The 12,888-nt window shown below is 29.4% G+C and overlaps 1 protein-coding gene across 4 annotated transcripts; it reads right to left on the bottom strand.

The window, feature by feature from the left end:
* Positions 1-6,146: 6,146 nt before the first annotated feature.
* LOC113871016 (zinc finger CCCH domain-containing protein 32) lies at positions 6,147-10,558 on the bottom strand. Of its 4 annotated transcripts, none has more exons than XM_027507678.1 (7): positions 10,163-10,520; positions 9,885-10,027; positions 9,443-9,505; positions 9,207-9,326; positions 8,825-9,115; positions 8,429-8,740; positions 6,147-7,094 (listed from the first exon to the last, which is right to left on the bottom strand). In XM_027507678.1, exons 1-7 carry the CDS (start codon positions 10,254-10,256, stop codon positions 6,705-6,707), a joined length of 1,413 nt encoding a protein of 470 aa, XP_027363479.1. In that variant the 5' UTR covers positions 10,257-10,520; the 3' UTR covers positions 6,147-6,704. The 4 variants fall into 4 exon arrangements, with proteins under 4 accessions (XP_027363479.1, XP_027363482.1, XP_027363480.1 ...); XM_027507681.1 differs by having other exon boundaries at positions 6,271-7,101; positions 10,163-10,558; XM_027507679.1 differs by having other exon boundaries at positions 6,271-7,049.
* Between the last annotated feature and the right edge of the window lie 2,330 nt (positions 10,559-12,888).

Below are 12,888 nucleotides of genomic sequence, written 5' to 3'. Positions count from 1 at the left end.
AAAAAATAACATTAAAAAAAAAAAACTAAACAAGAGAGTTATTTACTTATTTCTCAATTATGTGTCACTTTTTAATTGAAGGACTTGAAGAGGAATGGAATTAGAGACAGGTGAACCCATTAGCTCAGTATGGTATTAAATAAATATCAGTTCATGATATAGACACTAATGTGATCGTCACAACTACTCACTGTGACAACTGTTGGAACAATCATGGTATTAGATTGCATCGATCTGGTGATCATGATGAGGCCATCAAATTTTGTTGTATGGTTGAGTAGCCAGGTAGGTCATCAGCAATTTAATACGTTTTGATTAAGTGACCGTGACCTTGATTTCATTCTATCACTTTGCATTTGATATTTTTGTTTGTGGAAAAGATTCAATTTATCTGAACAAGTTACAGGCTTTACAGCTTCTCCTTTCAAAGAATATGTACAATTGTTAGGTGGTCCTATGTTACTCTGCAATTTATTCCTATATAACTAGAGAGAACTAAAAGCATCAAGTAGCATAGAGTCAAATGGTAAAAGTATTGAATGTGCATAACTTTTTATCCTTCCCTTCTTCATGCCATTTCTGCTCCCTTATTATAGGCACTCTGACTTAGAAGTGGACCATGCGTGTCAAAGCTAAAGAGTGATATCCCACGGCACAACTATGATTTAATTAGGCCAAAAATTCTTTTGGAGCATGAAAAAAAATACATTTTGTGCTGTTAAAGTGTCTCTTTGTTTGATGCTATTTTTATCACTCTTATGTTTTGATTTGCAGGTTAAGGCCCAGCAGATTCTTGTATGGAGTCTGGAGACAAGGGAATCACTCTGCATTATTTTCTTTCAATTAGTTTAGAGTTAGACTGAAATTGGAAATGATATGCAGGATGAACCCATTTTGGTTCTTTCAATTTGCATTCCATTAATTTTATAACTATTCATGCAAGCACATTATGTCTAAGTAAATTTTCATACTTTTTTTTTTCAATTCTAAAAGTAGCTTTTGTTGTAAAAGCTAAAGTAGATGAAACTACTTAGGCTTATAGCTTATGGCTTTATCATAAAAAATTTATATTAAAGTTGTAGGTATCAATTATGAAACGGTTGTGTGAAGAATCAATTATGGGTACTCTCTCTTGATTTAAAAGAGAAGATGGTTTCGCTAAAAATTACTAGATCAAAAGCATTGTTTCTCTATGGCAGTCATAAAATGGGAAGAGGCCAAATGGGACAGCCACATCAAAAGAGGTTTTTCTCTTTTCCACACATAAGGATGAAAGAGATTATGAATAATTGAATATCATTAGTGCAGGTGTGAAAAGATGGTGGCCACAATCATGATGTTCAAAAAACATGTGACCCCACCTGTTTTAAATTTGTGGGGTGTGCAAATGCAGACTAAAATTCTACCTTCAATGCCATTGATGAATGCATATACATTAAGGTTTGATGTCTATGCAGCTAACATGGTACTCAATTCAAATTTCAATTATATAACTCTATTTGATGAACATTTGGGTTTCTTATCATTTGTCACTCTCACACGAGAGCTCACTAACATAATTGCACCAATTTGTACTATAAAACATGACTTTCTCTATGATTACATTTTTTTTATATATAGAAAAGCGTGTGAATATCTCACATACACATTTAATGTTGTAATATAAATTCTTTCATTTTTTGAAAAACATATATCGATGAATGTTGCTCACAAATGAATAAGTTTGGGAATTTTGTAATAAAAGTGAGTTTATGTTTATAGGAAAATATTAATATTAGATCTTGGAACTGAGTATAAAGAATTAATAATAACGTTAGTGTTTTGTTAGAAAATATAGTTATTCTACTTTTATAATTTTAATGCAATGAATTTTTGAATAAAATATATATTTTTAGATACTTAAACTTAATTTTAAAAATTAAAGTTAGTAAAAATCATTTTTATATTGAGAAAAATGTTAATATATTAAGTAATTAAAAATGATATATTTTTTATTAAAAATATTAATTATATTCAGAATATAAAATTTTAAAAATTAATTAAAATATATTATTTTTAAATACTTAAAATTTAGTATGCTAATAAATTACTATATTAAATAAATTTTAAAAAAAAAGTTACGCTTTATGGAATGTCATTTACTTTTTGACTTTTATTTAGTGAATGTTGCAATGTATAATCATCCACATCATTTTACAAAACGTAGAAGTTTTGCTTTGTGATCATTATTTATTTTAACTAATTCATGTTTAACAAAGCAATTGGTCGTGGATCATTATTTATTATAACTTAAAAATGATGCTATACCCACAATAAGAAATTTCCTTTACATATTTTCCAAATTTAAAGTATGCATTTAAAGATAAAGAAACAAGTACATATTTGTGTAAACAAATAAAGTGTATGTTTTGAAAATTTATAAGCTATAAAATGTAAATGTCATACTTTTTATCCCTGTCTAGAAAAAACTGTTATTATTCCTTTGAAAAAATAACTCATTACCAATAAAAAAATGAAGAAAAAAACTATTTGAATCATCTTAAACTTATTTTATTTAATAATTTTATATAAACAATAAACTAATAATTAAATTACAAATCTTCAATCAATTTATAAGCTTTCATACAGTTTAAAATGTAATTGATATTCTACTAATTGATTTTTTTTCATATAATATTTTTAAAATATAAATAAATATTGACGATAAGATTATATATTTATGAAAGTTTAATTTATCAAACTTTACGTAATTTTCATCAAAATAATATTAAATAATTTAATAATTAAATTTATTAAATTAATATTTCACGATTATTAAGATTAAATATCCAAAATTTATTACAAAAATAAATATATCCCTTCCCAATAATAAGAGATCTAAGATGAGCTGCGAATCTTCTAATCAAACTTTAACATCATTAAACCCAGGCGATGATCAATGGACCATGAGCAATCATCAAGGCCACCCCAAGACTTACATAAGCCTAAAGAAAACTTTAACTTGAGACCCTTTTAAAAATAGTTTATTAAAATTATTGTAATCTTATTTAACATTTCTGTTTCATTTTTTTTTCTTTTGAAATGTTAAATAATTTTTTTAACTTCTTTATAGATGGTTTTGTTTAAATTTTTTCATTTGGCATTGAAATGAATCACTTTAATTTATGAGACATCATTGATTTTAGGAAATATTTTATTAATATAAGTTTTATTTTTTAAGCAACATTTACTACATGGAATTTTAATGTTATTCCTCCAACAAAGCATCCATTTATCAAGGAATCAACTTTTCTTATAATAATAAATATGTCAATTAGTGTTTAATTTATTTCAAAACTTTTAATTTTAAAAGTAAATTAAGTTTTTTCTATTATTAAAAGACTCACTAAGGTTAAGTTCATCATTTATTTTTAGAAACAACACATTGTTTTGCTATTAAAAATTATGAATAAATGAAAGAAAACGTTTAGATCATAAATATCCTCTGCTGGAAGACTTGAATTCAAGATCTAGATTAAAGTGAAAAAAATTTCTTATCAATTTATGCAATAGTTTTTAGTTTGGCATTTAAAAACATTAAATAATAAAATGCATAACTTAATTAAAATTAATAGTAATAATAAGTTTACTAAAGGTATAAATAACATATTTGTAAAATTCCTGATCAATTAGGGTTATTCGGTTCAAAGACAAATACAAAAGATAATTTAATAGTTAGACCCAAATTATGTACAATTTTTTTCCACTGAAAAACAAAGTTTCAAAGACACATTAATTGAATAAACAATCTATCGGACCATCATTTATTAATGTATACTAAAAAAATGTAATCAATTAATAAATTAATTAGGTATATTTGACTACCTGACTAGGTCGGGCTTATACTCATATTTTAATATATCAAATACTCAATTAATTTGATTTTAAAACCATTTTTTTAATTTAATAAATCTTATGTTGATGCAAAATGAAAATTATGTATAAAAATCAAATAATTGATGATTTATAAACAGCTTTTAGAACTCATCAAAGATACAATTTTATTATTTTTATAAGAATATAATCTTAAACTATATACCCATAAAATATCAACTTATATTATCAAATAATCAATCGTTATTTTCATTTATCATAAAAAAAAAATCCATTGATTATATGCTAAATATTCATATATTTGTGATTACCATAATCATAAAATAGATGTCTATAAACACAATTCAATTATTGTACACATGTTTTAATTGATACATAAAAGCCGTTCGTTAATTTTAAAACCAGTAGCATCTTTTAACATTCTTATTTGATCCCACACTAATTAAAAAGCTGTGGAAGATAAGTATAATTTTGTTTTCAATCAAATAAATTTTTCATGTATTTTTTTATTTTTTTGGCAAATCAATTATACACGTAATTCTTTTTTATCAACTTTTTTTACTCGCATTTAGTCAAAACAGAAGTTTTTAAAAATAAATATTTAAGTGAAGTAACGATTTTGTAATTTTTTTTTCTAGAAAAATTTACCGAAATAAGTTAAACGATGAATGTAGTCAAGTTTATTTAAAGTTAAAAACAATTTTTGGGACCAAAGATTTTGGTAATGATGTGGCAAATTTCATCATTAACCACAACAAAAGATAAAAAGTTCTAGTAAATTAAATATTTTATAATTAACTGAACATTAATATAAGCTGTATATATATATGTTTTAATTATTTAAAATAATATTTTGAATTTGAATTTTATATATGAAAAAAAAGTCGTTGAAAAAGTAATTGTCTTATATTATGAATATTCTTAATTTAAATAATATTACTTCCTAAAGATTCCCGTAAAATAGAAAAAGGAAAGAAAATTTTCGCAGGGAGCGAAAAAGAAATTGATTTGGTTTTGTAATGCTAAAATCCTGATGAACAGAGTGTGTCCAGTGGACCAATGAGAGAGACAAGCATGCCCTTGCAGGCAACAACTGTGCTACATACGGAACCTGTCTTGACCCACCACCCTTTTGTAATTAATAACTACGTTGTTCTCTGATTTGATGGTGCCATTCGTGGTCAGATAACACATCAAAGCCAGATATTATCGTATTAGAAAGAAAAAAATATTAATATATTTTAACATTATTTTTAATATAAATTTACTTTTAATTCTTTCACCAATACTTTTAAAAAGCTCAACAAAAAAATACACCGATATGATATTGTCATTAAATGAATTTCAAATAAGTTTCATTAAATTAAAAGAAAAAACGAAATATACATGATTTAGGTTTTATATGAAAATCATTTAATAATAAAAAATATATTGAAAAATGTTCATAAAATAAGGTACGTGTTCCTAATATTTGTTACTATAACTAAATATATCTAAATCTAATTGATGCTATTCAAAATTCTTATCATCAATGTTACACCATAACTATGTAGTTATTCATCATTGTTTTTGAATCTCGTTAAAATTCACTACCTTAATTTAGTCAGATCTATTTAAGTTTATATCATCATTTTTAAATAATGTGTGCAGTTGTGCATAGTTAAGAATTAATTGTATGAAAAATATTATCACATAACTTTAATGTAAGCTTTCATCATTGTATCAGGTGGAATGTCTTGACATTTATCTCCTTTGCGTGTTCTCATTCTGTCACGCATTTCTCCTTTTGGGGGGAAACAGTGCCAAAATACAATTTCATCTGTCCCTACCGACAACGAGAAATGCAATTTATTATATATATTTATAAATATGAATAAAATTAATAATTTTAATTATTTATTTATTATCTTACAGTTGCCTGCCACTAGCTAAGAATATTAAATAAAATATTTATAAATTAATAAAAATAATTGCTATTAGGTATACTAATTTTTAAATTTATTAAAATTAAGTTTCAAGCATCCTTTTCAATATTTTTAAAAATATTTTATCTAGTTTGTAAAAATATTTATAATCCAATAAACATGAGTGCATGTGTATCCGCTGATAACACCAGCAACCCTGTTTCCATCCAATGTAGTAAGGTAAAAGCCAATTTGCGCATTTTAATACAGCATAGGCCTATTTAGAAGAACTTATAAATAATTTAATAAAAACAATTTATCACTCTAATAAAATATTTTCAGCTTGTTTCAACAAGGTTCTTGGTCTAACTCATAAAAAATTGGTTTTCAATAAATTTCATTTTGAATTCATTATACAAGTCATTATTTAAATAGTTCATTAAACAAGTTATGTATCATGCAGAGGAAAAAAAGGCCAATTATTCCATAAACCTGTTAAGAAGCATGGAAAAAACTGCTGGTACTAAAAAACGTAGCAAAACTAGAACTCGAGCTCTTTCTTCATCTTCGTACAGAGCAGGAGCTAGGATCAGTCTCATAAACATGGCAGACAAGAAATAATAATCATCATCACACAAACACCATAAATCAAGGAAGAATATTGATATTCAATTTCAAAGGAAAGGAAGAAAAGGCAAGTTTTTCTATTGAAGCTTATTTGAGATATAATATAATCAGATGAGATGAGCTTAAAAGAGAATGACCTAGTATAGGCTCTAACAGAATTGGATGATGAATTCTTGACAGCAATAATGAAACTTTGAACAGCTGCCATTAAATACTGAGACTATGGACAAAAGCAATGGAGACTTACGAAATCACATCCAATCTATTGAGGAGTTATTTTTGAGTTTTGCACTACCCAGCTCAACGTGCTTCACCACTTTGTCTGTTTCTGCTACTGTTTAGAGGGGCAGAACTCTGACTTGAGAGTTGCACATCAGATAGTGAGATAGACCCACCTTGTGAGAAAATCAAACCGACAGAAGTACCAGAACTATTTCCAGAAGAAGGTATTCTGGCTGAAAAAGATTCCTTTTTGGATCCTGACATCAGTTCAGGCCGAAGCTCTGAAGATGTTGTTAAAGGAGCCAGACTAGATAGCAAAGACCCAACTGGGTATGGAGTAACTGGCACATCAATGAGAGACGATGCTGATGGACTGTATCTCATAGATCCCAAAGGATGGTCAAATTTGCACGTGGAGCCAAACTTGCAATGCCCATTTTGCAAATAAAATGCACAAGGTTGTACCCCCTGTTTTCTAGAAAACAAACTAACTGAGAAAAAATCCCCAAAGAGAACACATAAATTGCAATGCTGCAACAACAATTAATTATTTCACATGAAATTAATGCTTAAAAGAAATATGTCCTTTAATCATCCACTTAAATCCTAAACACCAGTATAAATGAGAGGAAAAACAAGCATGAATTAATAAGCTATAATCAAAACTGCTACATAATGCGGCTGATTCCATCATGAACGTATTTACCCAAGTTTGCTGACACAAGTCACAAGTGTGCACAACTGCATAGGTTGCTGTATCTCAAGTCTATGCAGGGCTGCCTGAATTCAAATGGAGCAACATAGGCTGTTGTGTATCCAATTACTACACAAATATCATTTTTTCTCAATAAGGGGCAAACAAGCATTGACCACAATCAAAATACTTACAATGTAACTATGAATCCAAAAAAACTTATGCTGTAGTCCCCAGATCAGATCTTAAGTTTCCATCTCATATCCCCCCACCAATGACATAAATCAAACATGCAAAACTCAGGATAGAATGGAAATTACTATGCTACAAATTTATCATGCAGATCATCACTACACTGATACTGAGTTGGAAACTGGAAATCCTTAACCATTACTTCCAAAGCCCAAACTAGGTTCCACCAACACCACGGGTTTTATGCTGAAGAACCATTAAAAGCCCCAAATTTCAGAAACTTGGAATACAGCAGGTGAAATAAATATCACGTGAAATTAAAAAGAAAAATAGAGTGAATAGCAACCTCTTATATATATCACTAATCACCTGCTTTCAATCAACAGGTTAAGCTTAGGAAGGTTGGTCATTGACATGAAACGAGGACTTCAAAGAACAACATCACAAAGGTGAATCTTTGCTACTCCCATTCTAAATAAGAAATTGAGTTCCACATCTCAAGCCCAAAAGGGTCTTGCATGTGGGGGAATGTAAGTATGTATGCAACTGAATCCAGGATATGAGTTAAATGGTAAGCAGGGATACTCATACTATTTGTGCTGAAGCTAATAAATGAGCAGCTTGTCCAGACTACATATAGAATTTGATTCCTAACAAGTAGGAAATGCATGTAGTGTGTAATGAACAGAATAAATATGTCATTCACACATTTTTACATTTAAATGGATGGCATCAGAAATTATAACTGTAAGTGACCACACAACTTAACAATTAATCAAATCTAAGAAAGCTAAACAGACAATTAAAGAAGTATTCAAATCAAGAGAGCACCGCACAACTTAACAATTAATCAAATCTAAGAATGTTAAACAGACAATTAAACAAGTATTCAAATCAAGTGAGCAATCATACATACCGGACGTAAAGGAAGACCAATGGGACTAAGCAGTGGCCGTGCCACAATCTGGTCCCGGGGATGATGATATCGACAAGCTAATCCAAATTTACAGTCCCCTGTTCTCAGATAGTATTGGCATTCAGGTTCGCCAGGTCTTTCTGGAAAAAATTGTTCCTTCAGGCTGCTTCCAGAAGGGCCAGTAGAAGAGGGCAGAGGAGTATATGGTCTAGCAAATGCAGATGTTGATGACGACAACTGGGTCACTCCATATAGAGAAGTAGCTCCAACAGCAGGTTGAGCGCCAGGAGATAACACAGGACTTACAGGTGCCTGCAGCAAACACATCAGGAAAAAAATTAACTACTAAAACAAAGAAAATATTGACTTTTCACCACACAAACATGTCCCTCTCACCGAATAATGACTCCACCCAGGAAATGGAACAACCCCTGGGGAAAGAAGTACAGGACCATAAGCCCCTTGTACATATGAACCAGGCAATATAGGAGGCCTAGCCACTCTCAAGTTTGTAGAAGCTCCTCCATACTGTTCAGCCAAAGGAACCGTAGGAGACTGCACCTGTTGATAAAATTGAGGTGCAGATGACGGCAATGATGTGCCAGCAGGTTGAGGATGATGGAATTTACAAGTTATACCAAATTTGCACTGCCCCGTTTTCAAATAGTAGGAGCATTCTTTCTCACCCTGTTTAAACAAAAGGCACAGACAATTTAACCATTGCATTATTTGCTGCTACTAACTCAAGGGAGAAGACAATTAAAAAGAAGAGTCATACCGGCCGTAACGGATATCCATAAATATTTAGTGGAGCATGGCTTAAATATCCGCCTCCATTTTTTGGATGGTCGAATTTACAGGATGCACCAAATTTACAGTTTCCAGTCTTTAAATAATACTGCAAATCAGAAAAGACCCAGAACTACTATCACCATTTTAAATTGGAAAGATACTAAGAAATTTCTGGAAATTACATTAAGAAGATCAGCTAAAAGGGGATAAAAGAACCAATACCTGACATGGAGGTTCCCCCAATCGTTCTGGGTACTCCCCAGTTGCCCTTACCGCTGCAGCAACCTAAGCAGTATTTGACTCAATTAAGTCAATTCATATTAACACACTTTAGCAGTGAGACAGAATAAAAGAACTAGTCAACTACATTCTCCTAATCCTTTTTTCCTTGCTAAAATAGGTTTATGCAACACAAAAACTAAATTACCCTCTAAACTGGATTCTCACTTTTGAAAGGCCACTCCACTTGCGAAAGTCATAATCCAATTCCCCCCTTCTCGCTAAGAAAACCTTAACTACACAACATTTGTCACTTAGGAATAACACTAGCACCACGGGCTAAAAAAGCAAGTAAACGGTGTCCACTACTAAAACCAACACCAACGAGACACTTCCATGGAATTCTAACCTAATGCAGATATCTCAAAATGATGGAAAGGGTTACCGCAGCACGATCAGGAGGGTGATTGTAACGACACCTGGCACCATATCCACAGAATCCGGTCCGCATGTAATACACACAATTAGGCACGCCGGGTCGCTCCGGGTAAGATTCGCCGCCACCCAGCGTTAAATGCCACATCGATTCTACACACCACCAAAATCAAAACCCTAATTAGCAAGAGATTCCAGAAACAAACCACTCCCAACTTAACCGAACCTAACATCCACATTAAGGAAAGTAAAAAACCCTAGCGGAATGAAAACAAAAACGAAGCAAACCTTCTAGGCCAGTGTCGGTGGTCGGTGAGCGCCATTCGGGTTGATTCACCGGGTTGGATCCATTCCTGGCGGGGCTCCGACCATACAAGTCCATGAAAACGGTCAAGTGTATGGTTGTTTGAACTGAAGATTCAGTTCCTACTAGAGTTTTCTAGAATGTTCTGGAAGATCGAGAGTTGGTCTCGGTTCCTCCTCGCAGAAACGGGCTTTGCACACTTTCACTGTACAGAGAGTGCGTTGGCGCGTGTGTGAATTTTCTTTTAGTTTCTCTCTCTACGACTGTACGGTAACCGGTTTGGTGAGTTGGGGTTTTCAGCTCGATTTTCTTTCTCTTTTCATTTTGGTTTTTCCTTCTTTGCCATTTGGTTCTCTGCGTACCCGCCAAATACCGCTAAATGTTAGGGCTGTTTGCTTTCTCCCTTTAAAACTTGGATTCTAGAAAATATTTTCCTTAATAACATTTTTCATTTTAAAATCTTTTTTTATTACTTTCCAATCATAAGCTAGCTACAGGATTCACAACTTTTAACTTAATAAAAATAATCAAATAAAAAATGTTAAAGTGATTATTTAAAAAATGTTAAAAATAAAAAATATATAAATTTTTTAAGATAAAAAAACTTATTTACGCTAAGAGAATCTAATGTGTTTATATGTGAGTTTTTTTATTAAAAATCAGTGAACTAAATATACTAATTTTTTTTTCTGAAAACAGGAAATACGTTGTCAAAATAAATATTTTTAAAATTTAAACATATGAAAATGGAAATTATTTTTAAGAAATGAACTTAAAAAAATAAACTAATCGTAATAACATTATATTTAGCGAAAAATTATAATATAAAATGAAAAGGGAGTGCTAACTTAACCGGTAGAGATGACAATGAGTAAAGTACCTGATGAGCACTCGCAAAAATTACCCACAATGGGTAGGGCATTTACCCGCTATACGGGTACAGGTATGGGTGTGAGTGTGGGTAAAAACTCGCAAAATTTAATGGGGATGGGTGCCGGTATGGGTATCTAAGTACCTACCCCGCCCATACCCGCATATATATATATATATATATATATATATATACTTAAACTTTATTTTACAATTATGCATTAAATATTTATATTATTATATTACTTATGTGAAGTTATATAAGATTAGTATAAAATATATATTTAATAATAAAGTAAACTAACAAAATTATTTTGGTTTATATTTTTAACAGAAAAATTTATTTATTATTTTATATCATTTAATTAAACTAATACAATTTAATTATTACATAGTTAATATGAGATTAATTTTTTAAAATATTATTTATATATGACACACATAATATATTTTTTACACAATATTTTTGTTAAAAAAATCATATTAATGTTTAAATCATAAAGTGAATGATAAATAATAAATATATTATAAATATTTTATAAATTTTCAATCACCTACTATTACTGTAAACTTATTATTTATTAATAATATTTAAATTTTATTTTTTATATTTTAATTTAAAATAATATTTTTCTATGCAACATATGTATTACAAGTACAACTATAATCTATTAAATCTAAATAATATTATTCTTACTATTTATTCACGTTCAAAGAAGTTTTTGAAAAAATATAAATATAAAAAATTATTGTTAATTTTTATTTGTTAACTTTTCAGATAAAAAAGTATAATTTTTTTAATATACACGTATATTTCTTTATTATAAAATTTTATTGTAACTATTTATCTTTTATTCCAATTCTTTCTTTTAAAATTTATATACATTATAAATATTTAATTCATTAAAATAATTTTTCAAAAATTTCTATTTTTGATAAAATATCTTAGTATAATATATGAGTTAAAAATACTAGTATTAATATATATATATATATATATTAATTATATTATATTATTTTAATTAAATCTATTATTTTTCTTACAATTTCAAATTCAAAAGTTAAAAAAAATATTTTATGTATCCACTTTTTGTTATTAGTATTAAATTTCTCTACTCGAACTCTATTTTTATTCTCAATGTCTGTTTTATTAAAACCTAACAACTATAAAACGTTATTCATTAGAGTTAGTTGTCAATACCGTCACAAAAAGTCACCAAAATAGGGTTATTACTGACAAATAACTTGTGTGTTTAGTTTCGCTTATTGTTTCTAAGAATTTTAGTTTAGAAAATTATTATATTAAGATACATTTAACATTTATGATCTTTGAATATTTATTTTTTATCTATGTTTGTACCTTGTTCGATGACTACAAATTGAATTTTTGTATTATTATGCTACTTATATGAAGTTATATAAACATATTTTTCTTTATAAATATTTTTTTATCAAACAAACGCGGGTAATAGGTACAAGATGGTATGCAGGTATTCAGAGGGTACGAGTACGAGATTAATGTTCATACCCATGCGGGTATAGAGCCAGATACGTGTATTTTTTTAAAACGCGAGTATAGAAATGGGTACTATAGTATCCTACCCATACCCTATCCATTGTCATTCCTATTAACCAGTAACACTCCTCACAAAATGATGCAACTGTCCTTGGCTTTATATCACCTTTCAATGGGGTGGTACCTTTATTGAGCCATTAGTCTTGGATATTTCAGTAATAGATGGAAGAATACTGGGGTAATTTGGTCATTTCGTTTGTGGTGGAGGACTTTTTGATTGGTCATTTAGTTTTTCCTTTTTCTAAAAAAGAAAAATTGGTCGAC

Source organism: Abrus precatorius, unplaced genomic scaffold (assembly GCF_003935025.1).
Source record: "Abrus precatorius isolate BTA unplaced genomic scaffold, Abrus_2018 Scaffold7, whole genome shotgun sequence".
Classification (NCBI taxonomy): domain Eukaryota; kingdom Viridiplantae; phylum Streptophyta; class Magnoliopsida; order Fabales; family Fabaceae; genus Abrus; species Abrus precatorius.
Note: the sequence above shows the minus strand (reverse complement) of the source record. Positions and strands in the feature narration are given on the sequence as shown.